We start from the raw sequence: 20,234 nt of genomic DNA, 5'->3' as shown, positions 1-20,234 counted from the left end.
TAGAGGTGTTGGGTGTTGGAGTTTTCTTTCAATATGAAAATTTATCACACGGAATAACTGATATTTTTGTAGAGAAAAAAAAGAAAAGAAGGTTCAAAACACCCATTCATCCATTTAAAATTAACATGCATTTTAACCCTTAATCTCCTAGCACGCACGACATGCTAATGCTCATGGTATGCTTTATACAAATTTATCCCAAATATTACTGAGACTGCAAAGGAGTGGTAAGGGAGTCTGTATTCCTGGAAAGACCAGGACATCCATTTCAGCAACTGTCTGCTTTTAGCAGCTTTCCTCGGTCATAGCAAGCTGTTCATCCAGCAGGCATCTGTTCTTGATGGAATCCTTCAGGAGGAGCATTTAAGCAGACAAGAGTAGGAGAGCAGAGCCGCACCCTACTGAAAGCCTAGACAAATCGCACTACCTTGCAACAGCTTTGCATAAGGGGCTGTCAAGGTGTCTTGTTCCCCATCATCACCATCATCACACTTTATGGCACCATGGCCTCTCCCTGCACGTCAGACACTTTTCAAAGTGAAACATCTGCAGCCAAATGGAAACTGCAACCAGTTGTCATGTGGCATGCCTGTGTATGCAGTGAGTTCTAACTAAATCCTATCAGACACATATGGAAGGTGCAAGCCAAGTTCTTGTGGGTTATTTGTTTTGCAAATAAATGACTGAATATTCAGGCTAGTTTCCATGGGAAAAAGCATTCACTTTCAGTCAAACTCATAGACAACCTCTCCCTTCCTATTCAATCATAGAAACATAGAATCATAGAATAGTTAGGATTGGAAAGAACCTCAAGATCATCTAGTTCCAACCCCCCTGCCATGGCCAGGGACACCTCACACTAAACCATATCACCCAAGGCATCATCCAACCTGGTCTTGAACACTGCCAGGGATGGAACATTCACAACCCCCCTGGGCAACCCATTCCAGTACCTCACCACCCTCACAGTAAAGAATTTCTTCCTTATATCAAGTCTAAACCTCTGCTGTTTAAGTTTCAACCCATTACCCCTTGTCCTATCACTGCAGTCCCTAATGAATAATCCCTCCCCGGCATCCCTGTAGTCCCCCTTCAGATACTGGAAGGCTGCTAAGAGGTCTCCACGCAGCCTTCTCTTCTCCAGGCTGAACAGCCCCAACTTTCTCAGCCTGTCTTCATATGGGAGGTGCTCCAGTCCCCTGATCATCCTCGTGGCCCTCCTCTGGATTTGTTCTAACAGTTCCATGTCCTTTTTATGTTGAGGACACCAGAACTGCACACAGTACTCCAAGTGAGGTCTCACGAGAGCAGAGTAGAGGGGCAGGATCACCTCCTTCGACCTGCTGGTCACGCTCCTCTTGATGCAGCCCAGGATATGGTTGGCTTTCTGGGCTGTGAGTGCGCACTGAAGCTGGCTCATGTTCATTTTCTCATTGACTAACACCCCCAAGTCCTTCTCCGCAGGAGAATCACAAAAATCAAAAAAATATTATTACATTACCTCACAGCAAAAATACAACCTTGAACTTTAGATGTTAAGGACCCTGTATTTGTGTTGGATGAAATGTAGTAGTGTTCAGTGCTTACTTCAACAAGGATATAGCTGTGTATGGAAGCAAAAACAAGTTAAAAAAGAAAGGCACAACTACACACAAAAAAAATGGGACCTTAGTATGTTTTCTACAGCCTTTCCTTTCCCTTTCCTTTCCTTTCCCTTCCCTTTCCTTTCCCCTTTCCTTTCACTTTCCTCTCACTTTCCTCTCCCTTTTCCTTTCCCTTTGTTTCCCTTCCTTTCCCTTTCCTTTTCTCATTTCCTTTCCCTTTCTTTTTCCCTTTACTTTTCTCATTTCCTTTCCCTTTCCTTTTCCCTTTCCTTTTCTCATTTCCTTCTCCTTTAGCATGAAGAATCATGTTTGTTTTTATCAAGGTCAGGCATTCCAGATTATACTGGTCTTGTGTAAAGACAGTGCACTAGAGAAGCACTTAATCAGATATTAGGAATATGTGTATCCATCTTTGGTTATCTTTCTAGCTTCTTGATGAGTAGAAAAACTGCTGTTTTGTATTACTGATAATTTTCACCATTTTTATACAAACTGAAAACACCAGTACTCTGGACCTCTTGCCTGAATAAGGCAGAAGCTTTAATTTTTTGGAACTAAAGAAAAATAGCATCTCTGGAAAAAGCTGAAGTCCAAATCAATCAAACTTGAAAGTTCAAATCAGTTTGTCCTTTCTGTAGCAGGCAACTGCAGCAGGCAACTGAAGCAGGCAACTACACTGGGCAGCTACCGCAGGCAAAGAGCAGGCTCTAACTTACCATCACCACCACAGTCCCTTGCAACACACATGCTGCCTATCTTTGACTTGCCTCACACACACACACGCACACACCCCCCAGTTGTCCAGGGTGAATCAGAGCCTACATACCTTCTTGATAACCAAATCTCCCTTCAGCTCAACAAAAAGTAGGCAAGCACTGAAAAGAAAGTGCTATTGCAGGGGAAACCCTAGCAGGGTGTCCTGTAGAAAATCAAAGGAAGAGAGAAAAGTGAAGCAGGAAACCATGTGGTCACAGACAGACTTTCTACCCCAAATTTGAGAGCTTGAAACACAAACAGAAGCACTGCTCTCTCCAGCGCTTGTGGCATTCCTGGAAAACAGTTAACGTTCAATCCAGAAACAAAAACAAATCTGCAACAACCTCTTGGAATCAAACAAACATAGCTATTTTTGTGGCCTGAGAGACAAATTAACCAAGCTGCAGAGATGAGCCTTTTGTCATGACTTTAAATGACCTTTATTGAGTATGTAATCTAGCTAAGCAAATATGTGGTAGCTGCACTCACACATATTCTCTAGGTTCTGTTTACAAGGAAGCAGGTCATTTGTATATTTGATGATCCTGGGCTGTAGGCTGGGCCGCCATGAGCCCAGATCCACACCATGCAATTCAGGCTTGATATGGGCTAACACAGAGACCTGGGAAGTTCTCCGGACACCAGCAAGCTAGCCTGCTCTCTCTTCCTTGTCTGCTGGGCCCCAGAGCTTCCCATGTCCTCTACCTCTCTTAACTTGTGCCAGAGCATTTTCCAGGGCACTTTCCCAGTGTGCTAGTCATGCCCTGGGGGGTCAGACAGTGAACCACTTTTCTTTCAGAACACAGCTAGAATTATGATCTATGACACTGCACAAACAGAAGAGTTAAAGGAAGGCTGATCACGTGCAAATAGTTCTTCAAGATCTTCATGCTCAAGAAACCCGAAGCACGGGCACTGCAATGTTTTATCTCTGTCCCACCCAGATATGCCATCTGGATGCCAGCAATAGTTCTCTGGAAGATCATCCCTACAGAATGATCCTAAAGCTCAGATAAGCACCCCTGAGGACTGGGAGAGGTGGAACAAGTCATGATCTGGGAATGGCCCAAGGCTGTCACTGTGGCCTCAGGAGAAGGAGGAAGGAAGACTTAGGGTAAAGGAGGTGATAGAAGTAAAATCTATTTTGTCTCTGCTGTATGCAAATACCTCCAAGAGGGTCACTCGCGCTATGTGCATGTCTAGTGCATGTGGAGAGTGGATGGTGAACTTCACGTTAATAAAGTCCTAGCCTAAGAGTAATGGTTTCTGTAGTGGAAAGCCAAGGGCAGTCTAGTGTTAGGTGCATTGATGCTGGAACACTGCAAAGAGTGTCAGGTGGGCAGACAAGACCATGAAGCTCCTGTGTTATGGCTCAATGGCTGCAAGTGAGCTGGCTCTGCCACATGCATCTGCTTTGCTAGTGCAGGTGGTACCTTTGTTCACCAGAGCCCATCTGAGCTGAGGCATCCCCTGTTCTCCCCTGCCAGGTAAGAGATGAAGGGTATGCCAATACACAGGACTGCAGGCTGAGCACACGCTCATGCATCAACACAAATAGTCAGGTAAAGTCTTTCTAGAGCTGGGGTGTCAGGCATTGAATTCTGCTGTCTCTGCTGGGCTTGCACACATCCTAATGTCATGCTGAACTGGATAATGCTGCATGTCAGTCTTTATGGGAGATCTGGAGATTCGGTTTCTCCACCTGCAAACCAAAAATAGCACCGGTGCTTTCAGCACAACTCAGCTAAGTCCCGATTTTCACTCCTGCAAATGCAAGATATAAATTCTAGCAAGCAAAATCTAATGTTAAAAAATTCTGTCTGAGACCCACAGGATCAGAATCTGACCTTGGGAAGTAGTAGAGCAGTCAATGCAGACTGTACCCTGCCAGTACAAATGAGAACACTCACCCCAGGCAAAATCCTGCAGTTGGTAATGATCAAGCTAAGACAATAGCACCCACTGTTACTAATCTGTTTTCTGTGTTTTCTGTTTTGGCTTAGAACAGGTCTTACCAGGAAGACACTCCTCTTCTTCTCCTTCTTCACTTAATGGGATTAAACATCCCGCATCCTTTCCTGCTCTGCACTTTTTCTATAGAAATGTAAATATACAAACATCTCACTTTCAGACCTTCCCTCCCAAACCCAGCAAGTATTATTTGTTTAAAGTCTTTATTTAAGTTTAAGATTAATATGTAAAATACTGAGTTATTTACAGTAGAAAAGCTCTCTCTTCAGCAAAAGGGCTTAAGTACACTTTTATTTCTCTCTGCCCCAGAAAAACTAGAAACAATGGACCTAATTTTGACCTAAACATGTACTGATACATTGCCACCAGAAATATAAAACTCATATAAGACACACACATAAAAAAAAGTGCTTTAATTAGTTTCAACACAACAATTTTCCTTCTAGAGTAGACATCAGGTTAATACAAGTAACAGGCAGTTCAATTAGTTAGAAATAATGAATTCTGAACACTTGTGGTCTACAGGCACTAACTTTGGGTTTTATGATCAAGATGTTAACTTCCTTCATACAACATATGAAACTGCCTGTTGTTTCAACTGCCTAGAAACTAGGCAAAAAAGAAGTAATTCTAACAATACTTCTGAAAGTATTTGAACACATCCAGAGAAGATATGAATAGAAATGCACACGATGTGAATAGAAATGCACACCCAGTTTCTTTGCTAATTCACACAGTTTCAGAAAGCTATGGTATTTTTCAATTGTGTTAGCCTCAAGTTTCACCAGGAGCAGAAAAATCTCAGCTTCTGTTTACTTTGCAATAAAAGATTCTTTTTTTTGTAAACATTCAAGGTTTCTTTCCTCAGTTAGGAAAGCAACATGATGTTGTTTTTGCATTTACTTTCTCCTCTAGAGCATGCAGCTTTCAAAAACAAGGTCTGTGTCCCCGGGGTCAGATGGCATAACTGTGTACACTGTATCGGAAGATTTAGCTGTCCATCTCCTGAGGCTATGTGGGATTCTTTTCCATGCTCTCAGGATTATCTTTGATATTAATCTCCCAATGTTTGTAATGAGCCATTTCATTTGCAAGTCAGAAGGCTTGCTAGTAGCTGCCCAGCATTTGCCCTACTCGCTCTTGCTCTGCATTCTACAGCAAAGCATGATTTTTAAGGTGGGCAGACTGTGTCCCAGCTGGTAATACAGCAGTGGCCCACACCACTGCCATGGGTCAGTTCTTACTCTAATCCTTGGCCCATTAAATACCAGGATTAGAGGTCTTCTAATGTGCAGCAGAAGTCTTCTGCCAGCATTGAATTGAAGGAATTGATACACTCTTAACTCTGAAAAGCCCCCAGCATTGTTGTTTGACTGAAGCCAAAAAGCAGCATTGTACCAGCTACTAGGCAAAAAATTAACTCCATCTTAGCTGAAACCCAGACGGTATCCACCCTTTATTCTATGCCATTCACATCATGCCATGTCCCATGCTTAGCACTATCACATTTCCTGTCTTTTGATATATAAATAAAGAAAAAGACAGGACATGTATATGTGTGTATGGACATATATATATGTGTGTGTATATATGTATGTGTATGGATATGTACATGTGTATGTGTGTATATATACGTGCATGTAAATATGTGTGTATATATATGTGTGTGTGCATATATACACACACGCACACATAAGCAGAGATACCATTTTCTTAGTCTATTGACAATCCCTACAAAAGTTCACTGAGTTCATTCAGTTCATAATTTGGGGTTCCTTCTGTCATAACAGTCTCTCAGGGCAGGAAAGATGAATGGTGTGTGGTGTTGAATTGGTGCATGTTGAAGTCAGTTCTGATTCCATCATTGCTGTGCTTGTTCAGTTTTATTGAAGTTCCTTTTGCATTAATGTGGTGGTCAAAAGGGGGTCAGGCTCAGATCCTCAGATCCAGAGTGGTGGAGACAGATGTTGTGAGGTGACCAGTGCAGTCACAGGCATATAGCTGCCATGGAAGTGATCATACTCAGTACTATACAGCATCATACAGTTTAATTCATTGGCTATTTTCTCCCAAAATCAAATCCCCTGGAGGTACACACTGGATTTCCCCACCACAGGTGGGTTTGCCTTTGCCCAGGGAAGGACTAACCCTGACTGTCTTCCCCAGCAAATTCTTTATGTGCACCACAGGAAATTTATCCCCTTCTACAACATGTAAAATTTTTGATTGGGCTGTGTCAGTCCTGTTGTCAGATTCCCTCATGTTGACCAATCAGGTGGCCTTTGGTAAGTGTGTATTCCAATGTTTGAAAGTCCCACCACCCATTGCTCTCAGTGTAGTTTTTAACAGCCCACTGTACCGTTGGATTTTCCCAGAGGCTGGTGCATGGTAGGGGATGTGATATACCCACTCAATGCCATATGCTTTGGCCCAAGTGTCTGTAAGGTTGCTCTGGAAATGAGTTCCATTTCTTGACTCAGCTCTTCCTGGGGTGCTGTGTTGCCACAAGATTTGCTTCTCAAGGTCTAGGACAGTGCACTTGAGCAGTGGTGTGGGGCACAACATATGTTTGTTCTGTACAGGAGAAACTGATAAAGTCATGGATTGGTGCTTTGGTTCAGCAGCAGTGTCTGTTGTTGGAGTTGGAGTAGCTGCAGTCTGTTGCTTTGCCATCAGATCCAGAGACCTTTTCCCCTTGAGGATACAGGATAGCACTGAGCAGGGCTCAGGAGACATGATCTGGGCCCCAGCACTTTGCGGTGATATGTGCCTTTCTGGTATTGCCAGGATGACAGCATGCTTTTTTAAACTATTTGACTAGGTTTTCCACGCTAGCAACAGGACCAGGCTGGTTCAACATCCCAAGAATATTCAAAATTTTCAAAATACTCAAATGCTGATGTAAATAGCCCGGTGGGGAAGGTGTGGGAGGAGTCTTCTCCATAGGTTGGCCCTCTGAGAAGAAAAGGCAAAAGGTATTATTAAGAGCTCCCATTACATGGCTCCCAAAGTATAGAGGTGATGGCAATGCTGAGTACATGTATCAGATTTGTTTCATGACTAGCAATTCTATCCTATAACAAGCCACTATTTATAGTTCAACAAAATGAGAACCTTAGCCTAGGCCAAGGATGACCAGCAACTACTAAACCAGCAAAATCAATACTTATACCAGATTTGTATTGACATGCTCTGGTCAGATCTATCATTATCTCAACCCATCATTCCCCACAATGGGCAAAAAAGGGATGTCATGGCTTAAACCCAGCCAGCAACTAATTACCAGGTGGGATGGGGAGGAGAATCAAGATAATGCAAAGCCCACAGGTTGAGATAAGAACAGTTGAATAACTAAAGTATAGTATAACATTATATACAGTTGAAGCTGAGAGGAAGCTGGACTGATTGCCTCAGGCCCAAACTGTGCAGGGGCCCCAAGCGTCCATCATAACTCAAACAGAAAAAAAGAAAGGCATTAACCCAGGAAGCTGGGAGCTAATAACAAAAAAATACAACAAAATAAAAGAGGAAGAGGACAATTAAAAGCAAGGGGCTTCCTCCTAAATCTGATGTCCCCACCCAGAATCACTTTTCAATTCTGCAGGGGGCTAATGAGGAAACACACACACTCGCACCATGAACCATGCGGGTTCTGCAGGATCTGGCAAATGAAGTTGCTAAGCCACTATCCATCATATTTGAAAAATCATGGCAGACAGGTGAAGTTCCTGATGACTGGAAAAAGGGAAATATAACCCCCATTTTCAAGAAGGGGAAAATGGATGACCCAGGAAGTTACAGACCAGTCAGTCTCACCTCTGTGCCTGGCAAAATCTGGGAGCAGATTCTTTTGGAAGGCATGCTAGGGCACATGAAAAAGAACAAGGTGCTTGGTGACAGCCAGCATGGCTTCATTAAGGGGAAATCCTGCCTGACCAATCTGGTGGCCTTCTATGATGGGACTACGGAACTGATGGACAGGGGTGGAGCAGTTGATGTCAGCTACCTGGACTGCGTGTTGCAGCAGAGGTGTTCCCATTCTGCAGGAAGGACCACCATGCATACATTTGTTGAGGAACAACTATCTTACGTTATGAGGCTTCAATAAGGATTTTGAGTTTGCTCACTGTTTGTCTGTTCTTTTCTTTCTGCTCTGTCCCAATGTCCAGGATCTGTGGCTGTCCCAAAGAAAAACAGATATGTCCCTGTGCATGTGGAACAGATATCCATCTGGCTCTTGCCTGATGGGAAAAATCTTTGCTTCTCTTCTTCCCCATCATGGAGAACAGGGGTAGGCAGCAGCATCATGGTGTATAGAGGGTCTCAGGTGGTGCATCACATGCCTGTGCACTGCAGGAGGCTGAGAGGAAAAGGAAATTTCAGACATCCCCTTTTCTTGCACCCTTGTTGGCAACTGTATATCCCATGCCTGGATTCATGCCTCTTTCCAGTTAGGAAACTGGGAAATCATATGCTTAGCTTCAGTTCAGGAATTGCAAAGCAGGAGCCAAGAAGTTTCCAGGGAAACCTGTTTCACAACCTGGATCACAATGTTTTGGCTTCCAGATTGAAACTGAATTCAATTTTATTATATTAAGTTCTTATGCCCTGCAGTAATTTACCTATCTGTGGGTACACTGTGACACATACCTATGTTCCACACTACTTTGAGCCATCAACATATAGGTCAGATGCTGCTATTTGCTCTGCATGAAGAGTAGAGCCCCACTGAGGATGACAGCTTTTGGAAGTTATAGCATCACTGCATAAAAACACTGTGGTCAGACTGGAGGTATTACTGCACAGGAATGACCACACCATCTTCAATGCCTACTTGCTGAGTTGGGGAAAATCCTGACAAAAATCTCTCCCTGCACTTTTGATGCCAGTCATTCCTATGAGATATCTTATGAGGGGTTTCGAGGTTATCATTTAGGCCAGTTTACACAACTGTCTTCTCAGATTCAGTGCATCATTAGTCCCAGAGATTTCATTCAATAATGCGTATTACATTGCAATTATTTCCATGTATTTATTGCATACAAGAGTGTTATATTGTAATTATTTCAATGTATTTATTGCATAGAAGATGATTTTGAATGTTCAAATGAAAAATGGATTTTTTTTTTCTGTGAAAATTAGCAGAATAACATATTGAATTGAGCAGATGAAAACGAACTTGCATGTTCTATTTTATCTTCATTACCTGTTACTGTCAGTAGAAGTAACAATTCTGAAGGAATAAATTCTGCTGCCAGCAAACTGGGCACATATTCTGTTTTCTTGCTGCTTTGCACCAGCACTGGTGAAGCAGAATCTACAATAGTAGATTATGGTCCACAGTACAGGCTGAGCAATTTTCTAGTCAAACCTCTACATTATAAGTCATTTTACCATAATTTGATGTTGAGCACATAGGCACTTTATTGCTGTAAAGTTCTCAATATGATTTAACCCTTTGCAAGTCAAAGATCTTACTGTGCAGTTCTCAGCAGCATGATGAATTTGCACATAGGATATTGGAGTACTAAGCATTTGCATGGTTGAGACAGAACAAGGGTATATTGTGGGTTTCAACTAGGTTCTAATGAAAAAACTCTGAATATTTCTGCTCAAGTCCCTGACATGAATTGTCTTATTTTGGATATGCACTAAGAAAAGTTAAATCAGAATCTTCCACAGTGGCTTTCTCTGAAACATCACCAAAAATATGTCTGTTGAACTTAGCATTTTTCGTTACTTGTACACTTGAACATGAATTAGCTTCAGATATCTTTTAAAAAGTGATTCTAATTATGTTGGCATACAAGTGGTAATAAACTTCTGAAACCCATCCATTCATTTATATGATACACATACTCAAGTAGCTCTAGCTGAAGTTTTTCTGGAAAAGGAGTCTCCTTCATGCAGAGATCTACAAAGTGTTACATCCATATTAACCACAGTTCCTTCTACCCTGCAAAACATGGGGAGAATGGCCTCTTGTGCAGGAACGATGGCTCCTTTTGTAGGGAAAAAAACAGGCAGCAAGCTTCCTGGTGTCCTTCTCTATAGGGGAACAAAGCAAAGTGCTGAATGAGTTAGTCATCTCAGCATGGCAGGCCCTGTGGTAGCACTCGATTTGAAAACTGTTTAGCTGTGGATTCATTCCTCTCACAGAAATGAAGAAATGTTTATACTCTTTACCACATTTTACATTATGCCTGAGTCCAGGGAACTGCAGGAGGCATCCAGTCTGGTTAGGTTGAGTCCAGCCATCTGTAAAAGTTCTTGCTCCTCCTGTTCACATGTGGCTGTTGGGAACATGTGCCCTGTGCCTGTCTCATCCTTTTCACTGCTCAAGCAACAGCAAAAAGGAGCTGAGAGAGATCCCTGCTATTAAAACACTGAATTTCCTACAGAAAAAGTATTTTCTTAAAAAAAAAAAAGTTCTAGAACAATAACAAAATTCATCTCATGATCTTAAACCATGTGAGCACCACCTAGAGATTTAGAACTCAACAAATGCTGGCAGCAGACCTCATCCTACTGATCTGCTCTGAAAATGCTGATGAATTTACAGTAAATCCCTAACCGGGGCAGTTGTGCAACTAGCTGAAGTGACACAAAGTATTAACATTTATGATGGTGAGTCAAAATCAAACAAACATCCTTCTTTTATAAGCTTTCTCTCAGCATGTAGTGGCATGTACTGCAACTAATGAAACATCTGTTACTGCCCTGACTCTCACAACTAAGTGTTGCAATCATTCCGAAGGGCCAGGCTTCACATTAGGGTTTTAGAGAAGAGTCAGATAAGAAGTACCAGCAATGGACAATACTCACCTCTGTCCACTCAAGGGGAATGAAATAAAACAAAAAAACCTCTTCAAGAGCCAGGATTCCTGCGTAGAAAACAAAACCAAATAGTACTATATTCCAAAGTGTGCCAAGCTAATTTTAACTCCAGACTTATTTCAATGATACTTGCACTTCCTTTAGGTGCCCAGAAAGTCCTTTTCCAGCAGGCATACGTATAGGCAGAAAAGTGAATTAAAAAATACGCATAGATGGTTCACCTTTGTATAAAGCTGCCCACTGTGCTTCAGAGGCACTGCACACAATTTTAAAGGCTGCCCCTTCTGCACATGGGCATTAGTTTCTCTGACTGCCCTGTGCTGCTCTATGTTGCCCACAATGAAGCAAGCCTCATTCCCTTTCCTCCTCACCCCCTGTAAGTCTTGCTATTAACCACAAAGACTTGGCCCTGTTTTCTCTCTGTTTGCAGCATAAACAGAGTCAACAGAATTCCTGGCAAATTCCAAGAAACTGAAGGCTCAATGCAGCAGAACATGTACTAAATAAATATAGACATACTCTCATTTCTCATCAATTCAAATGGTACGTGAAAAGCACTTAAGTGCTCTGCCAACTAGAATTAGTTTTCTGTGTCTGTGAATGCTTTTGCAGCATTAAACCTTAAAGATTATGTCTGCTTTAGATATGAGTGATGACGGTAAGCTATACCAGCTATTAGAGAAATGGGAGACAGAAGTGGGGTTTGTTGTTGGTTTGGTTTTGGTTTGGTGCTTTTTTTTTTTTTTCACAGCTCAACAAGTAATTAGGTACAGCAAAATTTGTGTAAAACTATAGCAAAATTAATGGAGGGATTTCCATAAGAAGGTTTCTTCTAAAGGGAAAGGGTGCTGCTCAGAGCTTGCCTGGCATTAAGCCTTTAGGCAAGTTCCTAAAGAAGGTAGGAAAGGCTTGCGCTCTCATTGACTGTATTTCTATATTATGCTCATAAATGTTCAGAGGAAAATTCCCTTGGTCTCCTACTTTAATGTGTTTTCATTCCAGAGTGTCTGTGCAGAAGCAGAGTTAATGATTCCTACAAGATCAGCCTGCTTCCCCCTCTCAGATCTGAAATATTTCTGTGTATGTATTTCTTGTTCATTTATGACCCCAGATTAATAATCTAACTCGTTTGTAATGCAATACTTGTAGCCTTCAGTCAGAACAGGGATATCTGTGTGGTACAGAGAGAGATTATCAGAAAATTAAACTCCCTGGAATTCCTCCTTACTTGTGACTGTGAGAAAAGTGAGAGGGTTTAATTTATGAAACCAGCAAGGTAAGGCAGTCAACAGCATGCCAGTGGTTTCCATCATGTCCTTCATCTCCCTGCTGTTTGTTTCAGATCACTGAATATTTTATCATGCCACAATTAAAATTTCAAGCTCTCTGTCTCAAGATTGCATCTTTATTTGAGTTTGTAAATTTCACAGATTTGGGTACTCAAAAAAACAGTGTGATCAGTTCAGCTTAGGCAACTTTGAGCAACTGTGCAACTAAAAAGCTTTCCTATCCAAAAGTGTGTCTGCATCACCTTCCAGCTATATATTTCAGCAAGCAAAAATAACAAACTTGTTTGTATCAAATGGACTATTATTTTTATTAATCAGTGTTACACATAAAGGTTAATTAAAAAAGCTACAGTTTGTGAAATATGCCATCTAGCTACAAGATACAAATCTAGGCCAATTGCTGTGGTATCTATTGATGCTCAGCCACTGTAAAAAATTTACAGTTTATTTTCTGATATACAAAACCTCAAGCAAACATTCCTTGTTAATGCTCAGTAAAGCTCACAGCATTCTACTACACAGTTTCATATATAGTATTTTAGTGCAAATATAAAAATACTGAGGCTTGAATTAAAAAAAAAGACAAAAGAACCCAAGCAAGCTGTGGATTTAGAGGTGGGTGTCTGCTATGGGTATTCTTCTAAGCTCTACGATCTGGGAGTTAGCCATGCTGCCACCATCCTGGCTGCCATGACAAGATTCATTATCGCTGATGCTCAGACCTGCACCTGAAACAGCAAAACAAAGAAAACAATGAAAAAGTCAGTGAGAATGAAATCCTGATGCAGAAATGGTGACAGTGTGTCCTGCTCTGCTTTATTCTAGTTGTTGAAATACTCCCTACCCCACAACGATGTGGCAAGCTTCTTCTTACTAGCCTACAGTTCTGAATCCACAGATTGTAACATTATCTGACATAGTCTTGTACCATCCAGATACACTTTTTCATAATTCCACTGTCAGTCACTTTATTTGTCTCACTAAATGGTACAATAGCTATTCAAAGGTTGTCTTGAAATCACAAAAGCATAAATCAAGGCCTGGCTTAGGCTGGGTCATGGTCTGGCTGTTACAGTCTGGTATTTCGAAGGACTTCTTCATGAGAAGTTGATTTTTAATGATACAATTTTGCTGTTAAACTATAATTCCAGCTGGTTTAATAGGATTGTAATTTCAACATGAGAAAAGGCACTGACTAAATATTCCTAAACACACATTTGGCGTAGGCTGCTGTATTGTGTTTTTCTTCTGCTGTGAGAGAATATTAGATTTTGGCCCATGGAAACTTCCAACACATGTCTGGAAGAGACCTCAGGCCACCTCCTTCATCCTTCTGTCACAGAAGTTCTGCTAGCTTGTTGCTTCCTTGTTGTTCTGGGGAGGCTGGGATTTATTTGTGGGGGAGTTTCAAGTTAAATAACATGTAGACACATAATCCTACACCAGCTTTTATGAAATATGTACTTTTTCAGACTACTTCTTCAAAGAATATCAGTTGCAACTATAAACATCAATGCATTTTCAGCTCCTCTCTGAGTTGTAGAGCAAATCCTAAAAAATACATGGGTATTGTCAGGCTTTAGGGCATCTAGGCTTTAGATTTATTGATAAGTGCACACCAGTGTGACTAGGCATGGTGATTTCAAAACAAATTTCAGGCATGGTCTTAGGGAGATGTCACTTACAAATGACTAGGTAAGTTATTCATTTTGGGCAGACACAGATCTGTAACTCCAGGGAGCTGCAAAGGATTTACATTTGGCTCACAAAGACATGAACAGATTATTTTGGGAGAGGCAGTGATTTCCATTTTCATACTAAAAAATACATTCAGGAGTTTCTATCAGTTGTGACATGCATCCCTCATTTCTGCTTCAGCTGGCACTCCAGGCTTTGGCATGTTCAGCAAAAGACAAGAGTTACGTCACAATTTTCTATGCCCCCTATTGTTCCACCTTTACAAAGTTTTTCCACAGCAGCCTTCCTTCTACTAGCCCCCAAGTGGAAAAGAAGTATGGAAAAAGGGGCAGCGGTGGGATACTCCTTTTCTATGGGAAGTCAGGCTGTAATCTTGAATATGGAGCTTGGTTCAGAGAACCCAAGCAGGTTCTAGGCAAGCTGTCCTGCAGAGATCTGGAAGAACTTGTGGTAGGGACCAAACTTGGCTACATGAACCCAGTCCTACTGCATCCAGGTGAAAAGTAGGTATTTCTGCACTACAGTCCTTCTTAAGACTGGTTTTGGTGTTTGGACTATGGAGTGACCATACATTCATTGACATGTACTAGGTGAGTCCTGTTCTTGGGTCTGTATGACCCAAGCTCTTGGGACCAGCAATTCCTATCAGAGTATAATAGGAGTAAAATTCTACCAATGTACAGAGATACAATAATAGTGACAAAAAGATTAGGCTCTAAATCATTAAAAGACTAGTTTATAAGTGTACTGAAGATGATTAAGGGGTACTTACTGATTTAAGTTTATATGTGTATTTAATTTTGCCATTGAATTATGGTCCTAATAACTAAAGGCTGCTTGAAAGTCCTTGGAAACCAGCAACTGCATAAGCAAGTTATTTGGATTTTTTTTTCTCTTCTCTAAAACAGTTGCTTTAGAAAGGAAACATGAGTACAATAGAGAAGACAAATCAGACTGCTGTATTTACCATTTAGGGATGGAAGAATGAGGTAATAACCTTGAAGTAAATGTTTTGAATAAAGAAACAAAAAAAAAAATTATATAGCTTCATTAACATTGGAATTTGCTCAAAACATTTATTTAGGCTGAAGAAGGCACAAATTTCAAAGTGGGAAAATATACACTATTGAAAAATATTTAAAGTCAGATCATGACTTTAACATGATCATTCTGGGTTCATATTTTAAGGTGAACACTGTTGGGATTAGTAAGATATTTGTCTTACCAGTGACTATACTGCAGTTATTCAGGTTGAGCTTTCTTAAAGAATCTCATGCTGGTCATTATAAAAAGAAAGATACAGATGCTGGCTAATATGCTACTACATATAGCATATATATGTATATTCTTAAGTGTCATTTACATGCGTGCTTTGTGCAAAGTAAGAGGAGATTTTTTTTTTGTTACAGAGGTTCTTATTAGGAACTTATTAAACCAGAGACTGAAGTAGGCTACTCTGGGTTTACAAGGGCCTTGTTCTGCTGCTGATACAAGGCAAACTATGTAAGTGCTGATCCTTTTTAGGAATGACAGCTTAAATGTAACCAGGATACCAGCTTACCAAACAGCTGGCAGATTGGGAAGGGTACAACTGTTTATATGATGGAATTTCATAGAGTTCATTGGCCCGGCTTGTTCTCAAATTATTAACTCAGTTTAAACTCAATCAGATCACAAAAAGCATGTAGTCCCCTGGAGATGTTAACGTTGCATGGTAGCTACGTACACAGCAGTAGTATTACTTTTCCCCGATTTGTGAAGAAACTATTGTAAGGAAAAGACGCAGGAAAATGAGGCCTTCTTTTTGCATCAAAGGACTAGTTAGAAACCGAAAAATTCCCGTATCTCACTTTGCAAACTCAGCAAGATCCCTCCAGTGACATCTACTGGTGGAAGGATTTCACGCGAGCATTCCTATACGCCCCTGAGCTCCAGCTGTTAACATCTGTTTGCTCAGATGTATCTCAAACTTTCACTAAAACATTTTATGGATTTTGTAATTACTGTACTCAGCTCTCCGGGGAGATTTTATTTTGTAAGCACTTCCATCTTGCTCTCTGAATCAATCATTGTTTATATTTTAAGTGTAAGGCATATTAGGTAGAAAGGAATAAGCTACATGAGCCAAATTTAATTGCTCCTTCAGAGTTTTGACCTTACAGAAATGACATCAACAGGCATCCAGACTTCTATTAATAATGTTCAGATTGGATAAAAAAAAATGCTTCTTGGATATTATTCAGTCATGTTCAACAGACAAGTAGAATACTTGTGAGCATTCACAAACGAGAAGTTGAATGAATATGCAAACTGGCTAGTTTCCCTTCCCTTTTGTGAAGGTGAGCCCTTCAAAATGGAAATAACACAGGTTGATTAAGGCAGAGCACGAATCTAGGACTTTGCTACTGTCTACAATTTATCTGCCTTGTGACAGACCATCTCCAGGATGTTGCACTGAAAACCTTCCAAAATTTGAAATTTCAAAAGTTTCCTCTAGTTCAGGATGCCCAGAATGAGATGTTTAATTTTTAAATAAGGCACCTACAGTGGTATTCCCAGTGTTCAAAAAAGCTGACTTTGGAACCTTACCTAAATTAGACTGAAAACTATGAGTTGGTTTATATAGCATCATTGTTGTAATAGCTGCATTTGTGTGTGGGAAGGGTTATTTATATAGTAGATTTTCCCAGATTTTCTCCATGTAAAATATTTATTTAGGATTTATCATATATGCCTCTATTAAAAGCAAAAATGCACTGAGATGTGGATATAGCAATATCCTCTATTAATACTATCTAATGTATGTTTGGGAAATACCATGTGTTAGGCTGGTATTTTCCACTCTAACCCATAAACATCTCCACAGACATCTTCCTACAAGGGTGGACCACCAGTCTGCAGTGGAGGAGTTCAGACTTCTCTAAAGGCTTTGTTGTGTCTTCCATTCACATCTCATCCAAAGGAATGAATTAGTTCAGTTTTGTGCATCAAAGAAGGAGGGAGGAGAGAAGCATCTGTAGGAGATGGGAATATGGATGGAAGCTCAGAGACCAGTAAAGCTAGTGTGCATTTGTGGTATTTATGTTTTGGAGTGAAGCTGATGGACTGAAGCTGAATCTGCTTTGAGACAGATTCCATCTACTTTTATTCTGTTGGCTGCTTTTTTAGCTTTCCAGATTTAACTAGAGTCCTTAGGGAACTCTGCTATATTGGACTTTAGCCTTAATGATGGTAATATGAAACTCTGTGACAATCTGGAAGGTAATGATCTTATTAAAGTGTCTATCAATATAAACCTTGCATAAGAAATTTGTGGAAAAATGTGATCTAGTCCAAAATGACAGAACTTTTGAAGTTAATTAGCACAATTAAAAAAAAAAAAATTATTAACTAATTGACCTCAGTACAAGTTAAGCCTTTGATTCATTATAAAAGCTGTAAATTAAATATAAGAAAATAAATAATTTAAGTTCAAAAAATGCAAATAAAAAAGTTTTTATTTTAGATAATACATATTATATAATACGTTTATATAATTTAATTTTATTTTTATTTAAGCACATAAAACAGACAGGATATCCCTAAATTATTTTTTGCTACCATAATTACTCTATAATTTCCTCACATAAACTGCATTTGAACTGGCTGGCCTCCTAGAAGATATCCACAGTATAAGAGATGAGGTGGTATAGGGGGCATAGTGAATCCTAACTATGTATTTCTGTATAACATGAACATATTGGATGGAAAGGAGGAACTAAGTGATTAGGCATCCAGAGGCTATGACTTTATCATAGAAGTCCAGCTTTTGGATTGCACCAAACAAAAAATTAACTAGCCATGTGATTCAAAGTTTGCAGAAAGCTAGCATAAAAGCTGTCTTAGAAACAGCACACTGTTTTCCACCTAATTTGCTAGAAAAGCAGTTGCATACCTTCATCTGACCCAGTCCATATTTCAGGTTAATCTGTAATTAGGCCCAGGATTAATGATTATGGAACCAAGGGCTAAGTGCATAGTTCTACAGCACATTTCTTTAGCAATAAGGCCAGGTGTGCCAACGTATCTATTTGTGGAGCTGTGCTGCAAGCTGCAAGCTCCTAAATTATTGCAAGTTAAAGAATAAATTGTGCTGTGGGGGTTTGTTTGATTTTCTCTAATTTACATCAATCATCCTTCATTTCTACTGCTGAAAATGGTCAGATGCAGTGCAAGGGTGAGGCAGGAGGAGATGAATGGGCTTTCAGCTCTGTGGTGGGTTATACACTCTCTCACTGATCCTGGATGCCAGATTAAACCCTGTGGCTACAAAGAGGGAGCACAAATTAAAGTAACCTCTAGACAGCTCCAAACTATGTACGCAGAAAGAACAGATGAAGTGCAAAGAGGCATAAAGACATTTTTGCATATTCCTCTGCTAATTGGTGCTGATCTTTAGCCAGCCTTCAGAATAGGAGCTAAGGCTGAGTTTGGTTACAGATTGATAGTTTTAAGGAACAACAGGTAATAGAGGTTTCTGCTTCTGTTAATCAGAGGTAAACTCAAGCAATAGCAGAGCAAGTGTTTCTATTCTTCCTCTATAGGCCAAAGCTACAACATACAGTTTAGGAGTGACAAAAACAGCTCATGTGGTGCAAAGCACCTTTCCCCTCCTCTTCCAGGGGCTCATCTGCTTCAGATAAGGAATTCTCAGCCTGCTGAAATAGCACCTGGTCCAAAAAGGTTGAGAAGCACTACGTAACAGCAAATGACAGACAAGAGCAAGGCAGCAAAAGCATCTCAGCTGCTCATATGTTTTAGCCTGTTTAGAGAAGTGTTCGTCTTCCAGTTGTTGATGACTACTGCTTCCTTGGAGCTGGAGCTGGGTCTTAAAGGACATAAAGCAAGGGAAGAGTGAGACAGAGGGAAATAGGAAGGAGAAGGAGAGGAAGAGGGAGAGGAAAAGCCCTAACCTGACTTCTTGTAGTTTCATACAAGTATCAGCAAGGATGCAAGGTAGGAAGAAGAAATGTGCTGCCAGGAGGGACCAGGATACAGGTTCCTTTCAATGCCTGCTAGATGAATGGCATCACAGAATTCCTGACAGACCAAAGCTCAGTGAATACTTTTGCAGAATAAGCCTGTACTGCCAAACAGAGGAGAAATCTCACTTTCTACCACCTCATCTCCCTTTTCATTGCTCCCATGCAGTTCCCTCCCTCATGCCATTGGGAGCACCTTGACTCCTTGGCCATGCACTGTACTAGACTGAAGAGCAAAAATAGTAAAACAGATAGGACTTTTATTTGTAGAAAAGCTCATGGTTTTTGGTTTAAAGTATGTGTTGAGCTGCAGCTTGTATGTAAGGCAATAGCTGATACGCATTTACTTTGGTAGTTTGAGCTACTCTAACCTCAACACCACCTCTTCAGTTTGGCTTGTTCAAATGTTGCTTGTGGGGCTGGAGCCAGATGGAAAAACTAGTTTGGCTTAGAAATAATCTTATTTTGCTGCTCTAATGCCTCTGGGGATACAGTTTGGGTGAATAAATCCATGCTGGGGCAAAATGGCAGTGTGCTACTTGAATCTATAATGCAAACAAAAATATTTTTCCCCAACTGTGACTTAAGCTCTCTGCTTCAAGCCACTGTAATACAAAAGACTCATAAGAACAAATGATAATGAACAATAAAATATTAATAAAGAAGACAAGAAGAAAATTCAGGCAAAATAATCAAAAGCAAAAAAAGTTCTCAACCTACTGTCTTTACAAGGTCTGAAAACAAATTAACTAAGGGTGGAGCTTGAAGATTTATTAAAATACCATGAAATGCTAAATTGTGATGGATTACATTAACCACAAATTTTAACTACTGCTGTTGCCTAGCTTGCTCTTCATGATTTAAGACATATTCTTCCACAGTGTGTAGAGTTTACCGCTGAAAACAGGCCAACTAATGTTAACTGAACTGTTTAAGCAGCAAACATTGTGTGCAACGGTGGGAGTGTTAGATGTGAATGGGTTCATATCTTACTATCTGTGAATTATCTGGTTTCCTTCAAATTATTCAGGAAATAGTAACAAAGTAAAAGCTACCTT

The 20,234-nt window shown here is 40.4% G+C and overlaps 1 protein-coding gene across 1 annotated transcript in view; it reads right to left on the bottom strand.

Annotated features, from left to right (window-relative positions):
* Positions 1-12,740: 12,740 nt before the first annotated feature.
* ADGRV1 (adhesion G protein-coupled receptor V1) overlaps positions 12,741-20,234 on the bottom strand; it is a 264,845-nt gene continuing 257,351 nt past the window's right edge. The window contains exon 89 of the mRNA XM_031046194.2: positions 12,741-13,185. Within this exon, the coding sequence (XP_030902054.2) occupies positions 13,067-13,185 (119 nt within the window). The 3' untranslated portion in view covers positions 12,741-13,066. The remainder of the gene's footprint in view (positions 13,186-20,234) is intronic.

Source organism: Melopsittacus undulatus, chromosome Z (genome assembly GCF_012275295.1).
Source record: "Melopsittacus undulatus isolate bMelUnd1 chromosome Z, bMelUnd1.mat.Z, whole genome shotgun sequence".
Taxonomy (NCBI): Eukaryota; Metazoa; Chordata; class Aves; order Psittaciformes; family Psittaculidae; genus Melopsittacus; species Melopsittacus undulatus.
The sequence above is the reverse complement of the archived record's forward strand: the minus strand, read 5'-3'. Positions and strand labels throughout refer to the sequence as shown.